At 37.1% G+C, this 18950-nt stretch overlaps 1 protein-coding gene across 4 annotated transcripts in view; it reads left to right on the top strand.

Moving 5' to 3' along the window:
• Positions 1 to 536: 536 nt before the first annotated feature.
• The window catches only part of HEATR1 (HEAT repeat containing 1), a 40780-nt gene continuing 22366 nt past the window's right edge, over positions 537 to 18950 (top strand). The window contains exons 1-20 of one of the 4 annotated variants that reach the window (XM_081945762.1): positions 537 to 734; positions 1441 to 1594; positions 2672 to 2888; positions 3861 to 4002; positions 4739 to 4840; positions 5655 to 5795; positions 6263 to 6474; positions 6934 to 7067; positions 7760 to 7868; positions 8021 to 8131; positions 10388 to 10505; positions 11354 to 11461; positions 12933 to 13028; positions 14324 to 14418; positions 15355 to 15566; positions 15919 to 16040; positions 17099 to 17302; positions 17689 to 17860; positions 18088 to 18236; positions 18458 to 18650. In XM_081945762.1, the coding sequence (XP_081801888.1) occupies positions 1453 to 1594; positions 2672 to 2888; positions 3861 to 4002; positions 4739 to 4840; positions 5655 to 5795; positions 6263 to 6474; positions 6934 to 7067; positions 7760 to 7868; positions 8021 to 8131; positions 10388 to 10505; positions 11354 to 11461; positions 12933 to 13028; positions 14324 to 14418; positions 15355 to 15566; positions 15919 to 16040; positions 17099 to 17302; positions 17689 to 17860; positions 18088 to 18236; positions 18458 to 18650 (2779 nt within the window). In that variant the 5' untranslated portion in view covers positions 537 to 734; positions 1441 to 1452. Of the gene's footprint in view, positions 748 to 857; positions 973 to 1440; positions 1595 to 2671; positions 2889 to 3860; positions 4003 to 4738; positions 4841 to 5654; positions 5796 to 6262; positions 6475 to 6933; positions 7068 to 7759; positions 7869 to 8020; positions 8132 to 10387; positions 10506 to 11353; positions 11462 to 12932; positions 13029 to 14323; positions 14419 to 15354; positions 15567 to 15918; positions 16041 to 17098; positions 17303 to 17688; positions 17861 to 18087; positions 18237 to 18457; positions 18651 to 18950 lie in introns of those variants that run through there. The other 3 variants (XM_081945761.1, XM_081945763.1, XM_081945764.1) reach the window with 3 other exon arrangements.

Below are 18950 nucleotides of genomic sequence, written 5' to 3'. Positions count from 1 at the left end.
ATGAAACCTGTCAGTTGCATGCTACACCTTAAAAGAGGAAATCCATCCTTTTCTTCCAGGGAGCAAGGCTAAGATTTCACAGTTTTTTTTCTTTAAATGTATGGTTCCCCCCCACCCACCCCCAATGGAAATTAGCTTCGGAATCCCTCTTCAGCAGCCTTTCTCAACTTTGGCAACTTTTAAGATCTGCCCAGATGTCTATGGAGATTCTCAGTCATCCAGGTCATGGCTATCCCAAAGGTGTTTTTTCAAGAGGCACCTGGACTTTTTTTTTGTTTTTCTTTGAAGATATTTCGCTTCTCATCCAAGACGCTCCAGAGCTGAAGAAGCTTCTTGCATGAGAAGTGAAACGTCTTCAAAGAAAGAGAAAGTCCAGTTGCCTCTTGAGAAAAAAAATGCACCTTTGGTTCAATGCCCAGAGGGGGCAGCCGAGAGCAGCGATCGAAGCAAGGAAGCCGCGGGAGACGGACGCTACCTATTTCTAACGGCACAGCGGCGGAAATGCTCGTGCTTGGCTTATGCTTCCGGGTCAAGGGGGAAATGTTTGGCCAGTCTACTACCCACGTGGGAAGAAGTGGAGTGGATTTACCGTTAGAGGGAAGGATCGGAGATGTGCGCCGGCAGTTGATCGCGCATTTGGTAGATCCTAGTTCCCCAGCTTCACACGTCTTCATACTTCCGGAACTGCTGCTTGGACTGGCAGCGGATCCACCCCCCACCGTCTCTGTCTAGAGGTGGGCACGCCAGGTAGATCTTTAATGCGCGATCCCTGAGAGAGTGGAAGTTGCATCGGTTTAGGATTGCGCTGCGCGGGCTCCCTGCAAAGGATGAACGTCAGATTTCCCGGTCTTACTACAGAGACTGTCGGGTGGCTGAAAGATGAGGACTGGAGACTTGTCTGATTTCCACGAGGGACTGAGCTGAGTTTTGAATTTTGAACATGAGAGCGTGTTCTCGCTTCGTTGAATTGTGGTAGAGTGCTTGCGTGTTACCCTACTATATGCCCCATGTGACACGTTTGATGGTGCCTTAAGGTGGGCTGTGCTGTAGTGTGTCCATTGGTCTGGTTTGGTATTACGAATCAAGACAATTGGTTCGTGTTGGGCAAATCATGCGTAAGGCAATATGATGTAGTGCTGCCTTTCATTAGTATAGCCTTTACTATCATTGTACATCATGTATACAACAAAATTGGTTAGTAACCAAACATTGAATAAATTATGTCCATGGCTTTATTGCTACTCAACTGGTATAAAAAATGCAGGTAAGATAATTCACCACGCTGGTGTTCTCTTGTACTGTTATGTTTCCCATCACCCTTCTCTGTCACAGAATTGGCTAGATATGATAAAAGTTTAAGACATCTTGAAGAGGCATCTGGTTAGGAAGATTGTTGCGGAATCTGTGGAATATTTTAATTGTTATTTTTTTCCTCCACAGGAGTGTGAAACAATGACATCCCTTGCGCATCAGCTGAAGCGCCTTGCGCTTCCTCAGAATGATCCCAGCCTCTTATCTAGAAGTGAAGCGGCTTCATTGCTCTTTGATTGTAAAGAAGCTGCCAATATTGACAGAGAGACTTTTTTTGCAATAGGTAAGTGTGGCTTTAAAAACATGGCCAACTACCAAGGATGATCTTGGTAGTCCAGCACTCTGTAAATTTGCCACTGATGCTTCCTTTCCCTAGCTGAAATAGTTAAAAGAAAAATAAATGATGCTGTTTTTGAATGTTTTAAAAATAGCATGAAATCACAGATTATTCTTTCTTTACGGTTAACTCAAGCACACAAATGTAGTCACCAGGAATAAATAAATCATATGCACACATATACACACCATGTACATGCTTGTCTTGATGAAAGCTTTTGTGGACTTTTGATAAAATTATTCATAAATTTCCTTTAAAGAAATGTGAGACAAATTATGCCTTGAATTTCAAGCGTTTTTTATTTTCATGATTAGAAGATTAAGTGAGGTTCTTTAAATTTAATCTTGTTTATAATCCAAACAGTGTAACAATATTAAAGAAATTACATTCTCGTGGATTATTATGTATACTGCTACCCACAGAAGAAAAATAAAACTGTTACAATAGCTTACATTATTAGTGTAATAAGTAATTAAGTATGTGCAACATCCATTATACTCTTATAATACTAATGTAAATCTTTTTTTTCTGTGTAATTAGTTACTGATATTTTTTGTCTAATTAATTACTTAAGTCCTGCCAAGCATGCTTCATATGTCTGATGAGTATATTCAATATTATTGCATTCTATAAATAGTTCATAATAAATTTGTGGTCTACAAATGATTGAAGAATGCTTGGTTTTCAGAGATGATGAGTAACATGTAAGTTTAGTAAATGAGTTAACGTTTAATGTATGAGCTAAACATAGATAAGTTCTTAGTAAATTTAAATTATTAATTGAATATAATAGTAGTTTGGATAGCTCTGTAATGGTTCTGTGTTTTGATAATTAAAATAGGAACTGATTTGTAAGCTTAATTATGTCAGCCTTCTTTAAGTTTATGCGTTAGAATTACTGTATGTCATCCACACAACTTCATTTCCAAGAACGGTCAGAATAAAAATATTTTCTATTGTCTGCACTACCTTTAAAAAAAACCCTCTATTAATTGGTAAAACTATTTCTGACAACTTTCACAGGATGCACTGGCCTGGAAGAGCTGATTGGGATTGACCCGTCCTTTCAAATATTTGAGACAACACTTTTCAGTCAAATATCTAAAGGTTTGGAACGCAGTATCCAAACTAAAGCAATAAACCAGCAACTCGATGAAAATATTTCATTGTTCCTGATTCACTTGTCTCCATATTTCATGCTTAAGCCAGCACAGAAATGCCTTGAGTGGCTGATTCACAGGTAATTCATTCATACATCTCTGATATCTTACTGCTTGTTGTGTGGATGTCCTTAGATTCAAGCCCCTCCAAGCCTTCTTAGGATGTGTTACTTTATTAAATAGTATTTGGAAGCACTGTAGACACCTATTGTATATGGCACAGTTTTGGCTTTAGTAATATTTCATCATGAGGGATAGTTAAGAATAGTGTTTACTTTCTCCATCAAACCAAACTGGTTCAAATGTAGTTTTCTCTTTCTCGTGTTTTTTTTCTTTTCTTTTTCTTTTTCTAATCTTTCCCTTCCTGTTTATTAAATTGAAATGTTCTTGCACATAATATAAATCTAAATTTCTCATCAGTGACTACCTATCTTCCTAGTTTTAATTCTCACAGGACAAGTGGTGTCTCCTCCACTCACCAACTTTTCTTACTTCAAAAGATCAGCCAGAGCTCCAAAACTATTTTAAAGAGAAAAAGCAAAGAGCAAAGATGAAAGTTTAGCAGTTTGGTACAGGTAGTCCTGTACTGAAATTACAACCATAATTGAGCCCAAAATTTATGTTGCTAAGAGCAACAAGGGTTGTTAAGAGAGTTGTGACACATTTTATGTCTTGCCACATTTATTAAGTGAATCGCTGCAATTGTTAAATTAATAGCAAGGTTGTTAAGTGAATCTGGTTTCCCCATTGGCTTTGCTTGTCAGAAGATCACAAAAGGTGATCATATGACCCCAGGACACTGCAATTGTCATAAATGTGAGTCGGTTGTCAAGCATCTGAATATAAATCATCTGACCATAGGAATGCTGCAGTGATCAAAAGTGTCAATTGGTCATAAGTCATTTTTTTCAATGCTGTTGTAACTCTGAACAGTCTCTAAGCAAAGTACTGTAAGTTGAGGACTACCTGCATCATAGATTGTATCATATTACGCCCATAATTATCTGAAATGATAACTCCTTTATCTAATTCTCTGTATGTTCTGATTGTAGGTTTCATATTCATCTGTATAATCAAGACAGTTTGATTGGCTGTGTATTGCCTTACCATGAGACAAAGCTGTTTGTGCGAGTTATCCAACTTTTAAAAATTAGCGACCCAACTCATAAATGGCACTGGTTGCATCCAATTCAGGTAAAGTAGTGGAAGATAATATAAGTCATCTGTATAATGCTGTCTATATTGCACAGAGTATTTCTGCGAAGCATTCTTATTTGTGTACCTACCCTCTTTTCTGTATTTATTTTACTTAAATGCAAGGTATACTAGAACAAATCAGTCAATTTAAAACCAATTGATTTGGATCATTGTTCTTACAGTTTTTTTGTTTTTCCTGATTTATTTTCTGCTTTATAACATCTTTTATGATTGTTAACTAGTCAATCAATAGTTTTCAATAAAAAACATTTCAACTTCCTTGTGTTTCTAATTTGTGACTGAATTACTTACTAGTAATCATTACTGCATCTTAGCAGATCATAGCAACATATATGCTGATACATACACACTCTCTTTAAAATAAAATTTTATGGTAGTTATTTGAGATGAGTTACAATGAAAATGTGAGCCACCCAGAAGGGACCCCGTGATCGAATATGGCATGTGGAAAAAATAACATTTTTAAAAAAACATATGTGCTTAAATTAACTTTGAAGTTCTAAACTAAATACCACGAACTGGTTTTATCTCTGTTTTTAACATTGATTATCTAGTTCAGTTTAACAACTTCAAGATATGGGGACTCCTAGAATTGTTCAACCAGCATGCTGACTGGGGAATTCTGGGATTTGAAGGCTGCACATCTTAAGTTGCTGAGGTTGAAGAACATCTATTTATCTTTTCTCTTTTGGGCTCTCACTCTCTCTCATAGAAACCAGGAGTCCCTCTTGCACGAGGAACTTTGATTACACACTGCCACAAAGATTTGGGTTTCATGGATTTCCTATGCAACTTAGTGACTAAATCTGTAAAGGTTGGTGAACTGTTCCAATGCACTGTTGGTATGATAGTCTGTTTCTCTCTCCCTCCCTCCCTGCCCCTCAACCTTTAGTTAAATAGTTAAATACTAAAAATAAATTAGGACACAGAAATTGATTGGCTGCAATAGAAATTATTGCAACTAAGTTAACGTACTGATCAAAGCTATCCTGAAAATTATTAAACTCTCCAACTATGTTTAGCCAGGCCAGCATGATTTCTTCTCCTCCTACATGAGGTTATTTCTCTTTTGAATTCCTAACTTTAAATACAGAAGTAACATTCATTTGTCAAACATGCAGTAATATTGCGGATATGTATTCGTATTTCATTGGGTGCAATTCTGTACTTCCCCCAAAATGAAAGGCCTCACATATCACCTTGTACTTCTTATGGGAGCTATATACTACTTACCATCTCCCTTACCCATGTGATTGTTGATTAGATTTTTATCCTGCCTGTATAGGAGCACAAGGTGGCATTCATAGTGTACTCTCCTCCATTGCCCCATAGCAGTACCCTTTTTTGGTAGATTGGCTGACAGAGAATGCCTGGCCCAAGTCACCTAATGAACTTCCCCAGCTAAGGTAGACTATAACTTGCACTTTTTGTTCACCATTGTTCAACATTCACAATCATGTTCACCATTACACCACACTGGTGGATGAACTCAAAGTGGGAATAGAGAAAACATATTGTACTTATAAAAATGTGTGGTTTGATCGACCTTCCTTCCTTCCTTCTGTCCCTCCCTCCCTTCCTACTATTTACACTATCCTTATCCCAAATGTATTTTTTCTTTCCTCCAGGTCTTTTCACAATACCCAGGGAGTTCATCACAGATGAGAGTCCTGCTAACTTTTTATGCTTCTACAGTTGTATCTGCTCTTGGGGCTGTAGCAAATGTCACAGACACTCTTGTCTCCAGATTGCTTCCATATATCCAAAAGGTACCTGATCACTCAGCTGTCATTATACATTCTGCTTATAAGTTAAATAAAGTGAGACAATGCAATCTAGGTGTATTTCCCAATTTTGAACAGTTTAGTTACTCTCCTAGTCTATCCTAATTTGGCCTTTTGGTCTATACTCAAGAGATTTTCGATAACGAATAAAGCAATGATAGATGTATTTCTGAAAATCCTGGGCCTTCCCCATTATCCAGTGCTATTTGTATAGATCTAAATCAGGGGTATCAAACTCACGTTGTCATGGCAGCATCACATGACGTATTGGGACTTTTTCCCCTTTCACTAAACCAGGTGTGGGCGTGGCCAGCGTCTGACGCATCCAGCCCGTAGGCGGGGATTTTGACAGCCCTGATCTAAACCTTTTATGACATGCTGTGCTATATTCCTTTCAAAGCCCTCATACTTAAATCATGAGATATATTTTTTACTCCTTTTCCTTACTACAGGGTTTGAAATCATCCTTGGTGGATTTCAGAGCTGCAACGTATATGATCATATGTCAGTTAACTGTGAGGGTGACAATGGAACAATCACTGGTTCGTTCCTTGATGTTGCTGATTAGTAAGACTTTGACCAAAACACCCTCTCTTGTCAAAGACGGGCTTTGCTGCTTGATTGTTCTTCTACAGAGCCAGAAAGAAGAAGGACTTGGGGAAAAGTAAGGAAAATAAATGTTAGGGGGTTTTTTGGGTGTGTGTGTGTGTGCATGTGTTTTTTTGTCATCAGCAAGTGAAGCGTTTTTTTAAAAAAATTCTATTTGATGCAATTAGTTTGTTTTTCTGTGCTTGTATTCTTTGCTTAAAACGCAGTTGGTTTTCTCTATTAATGTGGATTACAGATAAAATCGAAAGGTAAATTATGGATACATTTGAGTCTTAGCACTAATGATATTTAATGCAAAATTCAGCTTTTGATTTACTTAACATGTATTTCATTATTGAACTTGTGGAAGCACTTTCACGTCTTATTTGTAAACTTTACTCTAGAAAGTCTTAAGGTGTCTTGGGGTATTTGTGGAAGGATTCATTCCTTAACATCATTTCTTTTAAGAAACTCATGGCCAGCTTTGCTGTTTTGGGAGGTCCCGTTAACTACTTTTACTGTGTTTTTTATGCAGGCCATATGTTCATCTGTGTAATGTACCCAATCTGATTGCCATTCTTCATGAAATTTCAGCAGTTCATGATGTCAGTCCAATTTTACGTTATCTGCTACCCCATCTAGTTCATTCAGCTATTTATGGAAAAGCAGGTATATTCATCTGTGCTCCATCTTTTCACTTATGCATCTCTTAATTGTATACGTAAGGCATATAAAACCCTGCATGACACGGAGAAAGAAGAGAAAGGGCATTTTTCTCAATTTCTCAAAATACTGAAGACTGAAACTCAGTGGAAGATTTAATATAAGCAGAAAAAGTCTGTAGATAATTAACTTCAGGAATTTATTGCCATAAGTGGCAATACAATGATAGCCACGAACTCAGATGGCTTTTTAAAAAATTGGATAAATTCACGGAGGACAGACTGGTCAAGGGCTAGTTGTTTTGTAGATTCAATGTTAATTACAAGTGGAAGAGTACATCTTCAGCTGCAGTTAAATGAGATGGTGTTAGTGATAGGTCTCTGACTTCTGCTGGTAAGAATTCCAGAGCCATCTGATTGGTCATTCTGGAATACAAAATGTTGGATGAGCCATGGCTTGACTATTGTTGGGTTTTTAGGTTCTGCTAATGAGATTTTGCTATTCCTTTTAAAAGCATGATTCTTTGAATCGGTAAGAACAAAGTAAGGGGCATGTTGGCTTTATATCATCCAACCTCGTATAACACAGGAAAGAAAGAGTTACATTCTGCTATACTAAATGATAAACACTGGGGAACGGTTGAATCAGAAAAATTCAGTGGCAGTCATTATTTTTTTATGGCATCTACTTGTTTTCAGAGATGGAAGAAGGATCCAACACAATTGATAATCAAATCTACATTAAACATCTAGAAACTATACTTACAACTATATGGCTGGAAAAAGATTTGGATCATTTATTGGCTTGGTAAGCTACAGTCTTTTAATCTACAGTTTCATACCCCTGGCTGTCATGTCGCAATTTAACTTGTCAGATATTATTAAGTTTTCACATTCTTTGTAAAAAACAATATTAGTTCTCTGTAAAGAAATAATTGTTTCCCTTTTTTCCAATTTCAGTAAGTTTCTGAAAGATTATATTTCCTATGGTGTAAAGAGTAGTTCTGAACCTGGCAAAATAGCTGAAATGAATAAAGAGGTACTTCCTCTAATCAGACTTTTTGAAAGAAAGTAAGTAAAACAAAATAAAACAGACGTATGTATTGGATAAAGTCATAACATTGGTACTAGAATTAATATGTGACTTTTTAATCTAGATGTATAAATCTGTACTGTTTAGATTTTATTCCACACTCTTACTGGGGATGGAGATAAAGTATTTATACAAAGACTACATAGATCAAAATTAACCTTTATTAAAGAAGATAATATTAAAAGAGATCAAAATAGAGGTGAAGCCAACCAATTAATGCTTTATTCCCAAGTTATTTCAGGACTGTCCGGATGATACATACCGCTGCTTCAGCTTTCTTGGGTAAAACAGATTCTGCTCCATTGTGAAGAATGAATAGAATCTAGAACTAGAAAGTCAAATCTAGTTTGACCTCCACAGCAAATCTCTCACCACTTTGATCCCTGAGAGCAAAGCCAAAGTCACATTGATTTCTCAGCGATTGTTTAAAAAAATTAATCTGCACGGTTTTTAATATTTTAATATGTTTTTCCTATTTCTTCTATAATATGTAAACTGCCCAGAGTCACCTTATAGGAAAGATGGGCATCATAAAAATTTAAGAAATGAAATTTCTCAGATCCTCAGATCACCCCATCTAGCCTCAACCAACCTCAGCTGTTATCCTGATCAAGGCCGGTTAAAATAAAATAAAACTTCAGGGCAAGATGCAAGATAGTCCTTTAGTCAAGTTGCCCAGGGGATTATGAAACACTTGAGACAACTCAAAACATATAGCATTCTGTTCCATTCTCAAAGGAAATTTCCGTGGAATTCTTGCTCTGGTTTGTGCTTAAAGTATTTTTGCACATCCCAGTGATCCACCCATTTCAAAGCCAACTTCAGAGGTAAATCAAGGTAGGCTATGGAGTTTGAGTTTCAGTCATCTTATTTAGAAGGGTAAAATAATTACATTTGAGGCTTCTATTTACATTGTGAGCTACCTCACACCAACTTCAGTACTAGTCAGATAAAGGAACATATATGGAATGTTACTCTGCTGCTGAAAACCAAGTTCAGAACTATTGTGTCCAGACTTCCATGTAAGGGTCCAATTATGGAACATAATATTCGGCCTACCTTTTTGCCTTTTTAGTGGATTATTGTTTAATGTATGGTTTTCTTCTTAATGTCACCCAAATTCTCAGAAAGTGGGCCATAATCTATGTAAATAAACATATAAACAAATGAACAATACAATGAGAATTAGAAGGTAGGCTCCAACCCCTTATATTTTTCTTGAATTCATACAGCTTCTCTCATTTTTTATTTATTTAAAAATAAATCAATATCCTGTTAAAAACTTCATAGTAACTTAACAAAAAGTTGAAAGAAATATTGCATAGAAAATTGTTGAAAAAATTAAAATGCAAAATCAATATTAAAATACAAGCAGTGTCTTCTAGTAATAATTCCACGTTAGCAAGTTAAAATTAATTCGGTACCAATCCATAACAATTATCAATAGCTTCACAGCTCTCCTAATCAGGAAGTTTTTAGAGCTTCAGAATTAGAGTCTCATACAGACGTCTAAGACAGGGGTTCCCAACCCACCAGTCTATGGACCAGCACCTGTCTGTGGCATGCCAGAAAGCAGGCAGCACACAAAACCACGCTCCTTCCAGTCCGCAGAAAAACTTCTTTCCATGGAATTGGTCCCTGGTGCCCAAAAGGTTGGGGATCACTGCTCTAAGGAATGAAGAAAGAAGGAACTGAATATTGTGTTTTTTCCAGTTTCTGTCAGGCACTTCTTTTTCTAGGTCAAGCCTTTGCTTTTTGATCTCTTAAATCCATATAACTCTCTTCACTGAGTTTGTTTTTATTAATAGTCTGAAAGCAGATTTATATTTCCTGAAATATGTAATGAAAGTTCCCTGAGAACAAAAATTAGCAGTTTGGCATTTTCAAGATTTCCAAAAATATTCTCAACGTCTCTCTCTGGCTGCTGAGAACTTCTGCAAGAAAGCCAACTTCTTGCACAGTTTTGGTAATCTTATACCAAATATGTAATTGTTTATTTTTAATCCCACCTTTAGTCTTTTTACAAATGACTCAAGACATTTATTTATAAGGTCTTAGGAATTTGTGTACACAAAATGTATTTATTCATCAAATTTATGTGGCCAGCCATCTCATGAAAAAGTGACTCTGGGTAGCATATACCAGATGTAAAACAAGTCTTTGAAATAATATATAAAGAAGCATGCTTGGTTTTCCCAGAGTTTCATATGGATTCTTTTCTTTGCCTACCGTAGATACTCTAGAACACTAGATTTGGTACTGGAGAAATATCTGAAGAACATCAGAGATCAGAAGGAGCAAGATCTCTTCCACCAATTCATTTCTCTTTCAGTGAGTGGTGGTAAATACCAGGTAAGTCAATCCTAAGACTATAATAATTAAGATTTCTTCTTTTTAATTTGTTGACACTTCGGCATTAAGCCCAGTTAGAGCATTTCATAAAATAATTTAATCATGGACTTTTCTCTTAACGGTATTGACCAAAAAATGACCTTGTGATACATTTACTGCCATTCTTAACAGTTCGTTAGAACAACAATTTGTTGTTGAGATGTGATGATGTGAACATTTTTTTTAAAAAATGTAGTACGATGTCATAGAGATATAATGTCAAGAGACCATCTAATCTGCATCCAATGGCTATAAAAAGACTGCTCTTAACCGCATATAAATCACTGCTAGACAAAATTACCGCCAAAAGTTTATCAAGAATTGGCCACACCTTCAAGTTGGCATGCTTGAATAAGTACTCTGTAATCTAGTATCCGGTTTCAGCATTTTAGCATATTTTCCCCTTTATGTACGAATTGGAAAAGAAAGTTTAAAAAAAAGAACCAAAGCAATACATGGTCCATAAATCACCTTAAAATAGTTAAAACAACTTTTCCTGACATCTTTTGAAGTGATTAATTATAGTTCCTGATTCATTTAAGGGAAACTCTATTTGATGGCTTCATCTTGGCTTGTATGCAGCCCGACCCCATGTAAAGTGAAAGAGCATAATAAAGAATATAAACTGGCAGCAAATTATGGTACAGCTAAGCAATGTACTTGCTATTTTCCCTCCCCTGAAATATGTCTGTGTGTTGATATGTAGTTACATGTTTATCTATAGAAAATGACTAAGAAATAAGCTCCCTGATCTTTCAGGGGAGCAGAAGTAGAACTGCAGCCTGATTGATTATACTTTGTATTCCTAGTTTCTAGAAGATTCAAATACCTCTCTGCTCCTTAGTTTGAATCATTCACAGCCAGCAGTGAGAGTCCTGGCTGTTCAACATTTGAAAGAAATCATTGAAACATCAAAGGTTGGTTGTCTTGTTTGGTTCTTAAATCTAATGTTTTTTTTCTGAACTTTTAATATGCTTTCTAACCAGAAGGCCTCTGTTACTAGCAGTGAGAAAAATAGGGATATTGGCAGCAGGGTTGCCCAAGTTGCATAGGTTTTGAGGACCACACCAGGTTTTGGAAGTCATATCAAGGACTGCACTTTGGTAAAGCCAAGCCATATTTTCAGATGTTTTTGTCAGATTTTTTAAAGAGTGCAATAGATACCTTTCAAGCAAGTGTAAGATTTGTAATTTTCATTTTGCCCCTAGCCACTCTGGAGTAACTCTTGAAGCCATATATGGCCTTCAAGTTGTCGTTTTTGTACCTCTTCTTTATAGTAATCCAAAGCAAATTCTCAATCCTTTTGTATCAAATCTAAACTGTACATTCCATTACATAGCTGTTTATACAGCATTGTTAAATTTCCACTGGCTTCATGTTGACTAAATAAAAGATGTGTCAAGGTTCCAACTAATGAACCCAAACAAATCAGAACTCTGAGCCTGGAACCTTCCTCAAAGGACTTCTTTATTGGGTACATCATATCAGCAGGATGAAATGTAAAACCAACTCTAAATATCCCCCATGGTTTCAGTATAATTAAAATAGTAAATGATCCCCGCCCCAAATGTCACCAGTCACATTGTCTAATTAAGTTAAATGACGGGCTTCTTAGGTACTCCCCCTCCTCCTTCATCTGACACCTGTGGAGATGATCTTGGTTCCCACAAGATAGTTCTGTGTTGTGCCTGGTAAGGCATTCCGGACTCTTCTCCACCACCCCCATACTGTCTGCCAACAGAGAAACAAAAAAAAATGGCTTCGGCTAGGTTTGGTTGACAAGATGATCTTTTATAAACTTGAGCAATAATTAGAGTAGGTCACTACTACAAATGTGGTAATGTCAGAAAAACCTTTGTACTCATTTGTACTCTCCAGTTATTGTGCGTTGTATATAATGTATATCTACAAAAGTAGAAATGGGAATCTAGGACAGTTTTCAGCTGTCATGTATAAGAAGGATTGACATTACCTTATTTTATTTATTTTTATCCTGTCTTCATTATTTAAAAAAAATAACTTGAGGTGGTGAACACTCCCTCCTCCTATTTTCCCCACAACAACAACCCTATGAGGGAGGTCAGGCTGTGGGCGAGAGTGACTGACCCAGTCACCCAGCCGGCTTTCATGCTTAATATCAAACTAAAACTCAAAGTCTCCTGGTTTCTACCCTGATGTCTTAACCACTATACCAGCTGGTTTATAAATGGTGCAGCCATAATTCTTATGATTCCCAGTTTCATAACTTAATGCAATGAGTGGTGGTGATGATGATTTAAATAGTTTTATATGTAAACAAGTTGGATTTTTCTCAGAAATGCTGAATTCAAGATATTACATTTTTAATACCTTCTTAATGTTCATTTCCTTCATGTTTTTTATTTTTAGGAGGGCTTTGATGACACTTTCATACAAGAAGCAATTGTAGCACGACTCAAAGATGATAATTTAGATGTGGTTATGTCATCTCTTCATACACTAGATGTAAGTATTGATCCATTGGAAGGCCAAAAATAAGTGGTATTTTGAATGAATTAGCTGTTGCATTAGTTAGAATTTCTTCCAGAAGCTTCAGGGATAGCATTCCCACCCATGTTATCCCCCTGAAAGTGAGATAGATTGACTGTGATAGTGTCCATTGAGTTTCCATTGCTGAATCTATGTCTACTTTAGTATGGTTGCAATATTTTGACTACTGCACCAGCCTGACGGGACACCCATCTTTAAAAAAGAATTACTAGGGTCTATCTATAATAAAATGATAGCATGTTAAAGCAGATTCCCTGCTTCTCTTCTTTGGTTGAAATTTTGCATTCTCTTACTTGGGAATAAATCCAATTGCAGTCAGGGAAAATTTAAATTAGTATTGCCTGAGACAAAATCTGAGGAGGGAAAACTTGAAGCCAACAGAACAGATAAGACATTTAACTTATTCTGGACAAGCAGGTTAGTTTCAATTTTACAGAGTTGTTGTGGCCCAGCAGGAGCCGTTGGAGCTGCAAACAGACTCCGACAGCGAGGGACTCTCTGAGTCGGCTCTGGAAGATGTGAAGGACCTGGACAGGGTTCCGACTCCGAGCAGGGATCAGAGAGGCTGGTTGGCCACCAGGAGGTGCCTGAGGCATGGAGCAGCGGTGAAAGCCAAAGGGAGTGTGCTCCTGACGTCATGCCTTGGAGCAGTGGGGAGGAGACAAGGGAGTTGGTCCTGGACGCCCGGAAACGGAGGGCTGATAGACGTAGAGAACAACTACACAGATACAGAAGATAATTGGACCCAGGTGGTGGTAATTAGGCTCCTCTCAAGATAGTATATAAGGAGAAACTTTGTGAGGAGGCTGGTTGCAGGATTCAACTTAATTACCAACGCTGGAGAAGCTGTCGTGTCTGTTTCTTATCTTGGAAGTCTGGATTGCTGCCAAGGTCTAGTCAGTGTGTTAATTTACTGTGAATAAATCGTCTAGCAGTATTCTTGTCTTGGAGTGCTTTGGTGTACGAAGAGGGGGGTCAGAATACAGAGCTATAATTGTATCATTAAAATAAGATTTTTCTAAGAGACAGAAAAATCCTTAAGGCACACAAAATCTAAAACAGAAAGCAGAATCACTAAATCTGTTTTGATGCTAGATTCATTTATGTTATATTTTAAAAATACTTAATTTTTTAAAAAAATACACATATTCTGAACGTAATTTGGATAGGATTCTATATTACATTGCTCTATATGTTCTATGCAATTTTGTGCATACAATAACCACATTATTTCTTAAATTTTATTCTAGAGTGCCTTGGTTCATTTGAATATATTTAGTGAACAAATTGGACTCAATCTGTTGTCTCTGTTTGAAAGAGCTGATCTCTCAAAGGATGAAAAATGGTAAGTGATAATTTTTACGTCTTTCTGTCTCAATTTTATATTTATACCGTATTTTTCTAAATATAAGACCCACCGGAGTATAAGACACACCTTAATTTTGGGGGAGGAAATCAGGAATACTGTATATTTGCATTAATAAGTTCATTCATTAGATGTGCAGGAGCTTTTGCAATGGTAAGCAGTTGGGTACATGATTTTCCCATTTACTATGAACTGAGATTTGTGTTTTCGAGTAAAAGGTTGCCTTAAAAAATGCAAAACAAAATATGGTAATACATTGATTAATAGATGCACTATTGAAAGAGGTAAGGTGGCACTAAACAATGGTGGTTCCCTTTGGCAGTTAATTTTAAACATCATGAAAGAACAACAAATTGCTAGATACTATAGCTGTCTTTGTAATGCCACGGAAGGAGAAATATGTTAGATATACTATTCTGGGTTCCAATTTTAATAACAGGCTCCATCAGAGAGGGGAATCTTCCCTCTTTTTTCTCAAGCAGCACCATGGGGTAATAGAAATATGTTCTGTTGTTACAAAAGGTACAATCAAAATGTTTAAAGTGTGTTTTTTAAAGTGTGCAAATCAGTGGTTGGTTGCAGGTGATACGCCTCGGTACAGGCGTACCGGAGCACCGGATACCATTCCGGTACAGTGCTCCGGAGGGCCCACCCACCCGCCCAAGCTCCTTACCGGTCTTTTAAGTCTTCGGCGCTTCTGCACACGGCATGTACAGCACCTACGCAACGCTCCGCTGAGCAACGAGCATCGAAGTGGTGCTAAGATGCATGCGCGTGCTGCACGCATCCATGTGGACGCCGCCAGGCCCGTACCGGTTGGAACGGGATCCAGAACCCACCACTGGTGCAAATCTTGGTTATGGAGGTGTAAGCTAAACATATCCATTCCTCTTTCTCTTTCTTTGTACTTGCTAGGTGCAAAATCCTAGAAACAATACTATGCCTTTTAATGAAAGTAGATAATATTAAGGATAATAAAGATCTCTTCAATCAATTAGTCCTACATCTGCTACCTTTTCTAGTCATAACCAACAAAGATCTAGAATCTGCTGAAGGGAGAGTGGCAATTTGCATAACAGAGTCTGGTCTTTGTTCTCTTCATCCTTTGTTGAAAGGCTGGCCACAAGGTAAATTATTGAATTCTTTCTGAAGCAGAGGTGGGGGACGATGGCCCTTTTATGACTTGTGGACTTCAACTAATATTATGAGTAATATTATTGATATTTTTCAAAACTATATACACTTTCTACATTTTGGGCACCTTTTTAATACATAGTTATTCTATGGTATCATTTTTGTTGTTGTGTTTAAGTAAAATGATGCCCTCCATTTTTTTTCACCATGAATGAATTTTAAAATCAAAGTTCATATTCTTTTGAAACTTTTCCCTCTCTGTAGCCATCAGTGGTTTCAAAAGGGTTGACCAATCTCCCACTTTGTTTCCCATTCTGTATTTATGTTTTTATCATCCTGAAATAGTTTTTCAAGAGGTGACTAATTCATCTAAATCAGGAGACCTACCAGGTACATCTAACACCAAACTGCTGGACCTCTTGTCCAAGAACCTGATTTCAGAAGATTCTTCCTTCATGTCAGAAATGGTATGTTTACATGTCCTGCTTCTAGAATTCTCAGATCACTGGGTTTAAAGATAGTTTGACGTAAGTAACATAGCAATAAAACACAGCAGCCAGGCCTCCTGTTTGTGTTCTTTTACATCATGTTGGAGAATATTTCAAATGTTGATATTCCAATTTAATAAGAAATGTTGAATTTTCATATTTCATTGATGCAAAAGAACATGCAAAATGAGTACACGTGACCAAACCTTGAATCATCTGGTTTAGTACGTTCTGTTCTTAAAGTAGCATCTCTGAGATACTCATAATCCAGCCAAACTATAATCCTGCATCTCTACTGGAAAAGAAACTTGAAGAACTGAACAAGTTTCTCTGCAAAGCATATGCTCAGGTGATTTGAACCTCACTGCCTTTTCCCCTGTAAGATGTTTGTGGAAGTCTTCTAAGCAGGCCATGGTACAATTACAGTAAATCTTCTCATCCATCTTCCCCCAAAAACTGTTGTTTAGAACAGTCCTTTGTTGACTTCAAGCATTTAACTATATAGTCTTAAAATGGAAGGGCAAGGAGGATTATTTTAAGCAAGTAGTCCATTGGTGCTGAAAACAAGCTCTCCTCTCTGAACATTTCCTTTTCTAGATAAAGTTCTCTCTAAGGGAGATGGGTGGTTTAGAAGTGAGAAAAGGGGAAAAATATAGAGTGCTTTGTTAAACTTTTGGACTAGAGTTTCCCATAATGGGAAAAGGGTTGTTGTTTTGTAGCAGAACACATTTCAAGATTAACTTTCAGATTCTTTGGTATTCCTAAACAGACTCATGCTCAAAACATAAAAAAGGGGCTGTTTGCCAAAATAGAGAGTATTGAATTACATTATCCTACAATCTAACCTGGCATACAACAGCTTTGCATACTGACCATGTAGTCTATATTTTCATATAGTGTATTTAAAAATAAAGACACAGAAAAGCAAAATGTTTGCATAATGTTAGGCAGTTGTCAAAATAATCCATTTCTCAAAAGAAGAATTCTCCTTGGAGGTGGAAGGTTTCCTCAATCTTATTCTTGTGATTCTCCTTCAGGTGGAAGGTTTCATCAGTCTTATTGAAAAGGAATCTCTTACTGGAAAACAGAAGCTAACAGGCCACATTTTAAGTTTCGTCCTTGTCCAGTCATGTTGTAGTTGCTCCCAAATGGGAGACCGTCATTTATTCCTGGCTTTAAGGATCTTTCATTTTTTGAGTAAAAAAATGGACAGATTTAAAGACAACTGCCCTTCAGAGGAGGTGAGAATTTTTAATTTTAATATTGCAGCTTCAGTCAGAAGCTCCCTTTTGACCCATTCAACTCTAGATTTGTGTACATATACTGAGTTCAGTTCTGTTGATTTAGGGGAGAGATGGCATGATACAAGTAGGGAACCCTGGCTCCTGCAATTTTCAAAACATGTTAAAGAGATGAGATGAAGTTAAAGGTCAAAAGGACAATTATAGAAAGTAGACTGTAGTGACAATCATTAAAAAAAAAGCAAGGGTATCGTAAGATTGGTGAGCTTCCTATACGTAGCAATTTATGGAAGATTAGGGGAGGCAGAAATCTAAGGGCCAGGAAAGTTATTTGGCCCCCGTGTTCCTTGACAACGCAATAGCTCAGAATTCTTTTTCATTCTCAGAACATTTCTACTGAGTTCCCATCTGGGAATAAATCTTTCTGGGACCTGTTATCGACGTATACAAAAAAATTAAACATTCAGACATCGGTTGAGTTTGAAGATGCCATGCTGTTCATCATTTTGTTGAGAAGTTTTATTGAAGGCCTGGTCTCTCCAAGTTCCTTTTTGAAAGGTATTTTTTTTTATTGCAGGAAAAGTGAGATTTGAAAAATTCACAATGTGGATGCTTTGCTTGTTTGAAGTAGTATTTGCTTATTTCTTGCAATTCTGAAACTTGATCCCCAAAGTAATTAGTCTTTCTCAGTTTTAGCCTGAAGAAAGCATTTGATCTGGCTTAGCTTAGTTTCAGAAAATGTTTTTGCTACAGTCCCTCATTGCCACATCTTTGCACTTCTACAGATGAGGTCTGGTGGAATCCTGAAATTTTAAATGCAGACAGTAAAGATTATTTGCACCTGCTGTTGGGACTGTTTGACATTGTTGTCCGCGGAGCAAGTGAGGGGTTCTGTGCTGGTCATTTTCGGGCAATGATGCGACATCTATTTGAGGTATGTTTTTCATACATAAACATAAATACGTCTGACAAGAGGAAATTATGTCTTGATTTAGGCAATTGTGAATAGGTTGTTGAAATTTTACAGTGGGATTGTATTATGGGGTCCATTGAAGTGAAATGTGGGTGTGTCTCTTTTCAAAGCCACCAAATAAAAGGTAAATGGGCTTTCCAAAACTTATGTATGAATTGTTTCCTTTTTATCGTTATCTGAAGGTACATTTGAAAGGACCAGAGCATCAATTTAGATTTCTCTCCGTTGTATGGACTTACAACTACAACTTGTGCAATCAGCTGAATTTTGTGATGGATGCTGTGCTGCAAACTCGGGCATTGTACATAGGATGTGTCATGCTCGAATCGCAACCCAAGCAGAAAAGAAGGCAATTGGTGTCAACTGCATCTCCAGGTACCTTGTGATGGCCTTTGGGATATTTCCCTCTAGTTATTGCAGCATTAATCAATTGTGGGCTTTATAAGCTCTCCGGAGAAATTAGGGGGAAATTAGCACTAACTTCTTTCCTGTCTTTCCAGTTATCTACCCTTATAAGAAGTTTTAGATTATTTGGAGTGAGGTTTACGTATATCTATTATTACATTGAGTTGTGGAGGGTGGGAAGGAAGGAAGGACTATTTTCTCTTCATAATTTTGCATTCTATTTTCAGGTTTTAATCAGGCTTAAATAGAGGCTTTTAACCATCTTTTAAC

This window comes from Natrix helvetica (assembly GCF_964273705.1).
Source record: "Natrix helvetica genome assembly, chromosome: 2".
Lineage (NCBI taxonomy): Eukaryota > Metazoa > Chordata > Lepidosauria > Squamata > Natricidae > Natrix > Natrix helvetica.
Note: the sequence above shows the minus strand (reverse complement) of the source record. Positions and strands in the feature narration are given on the sequence as shown.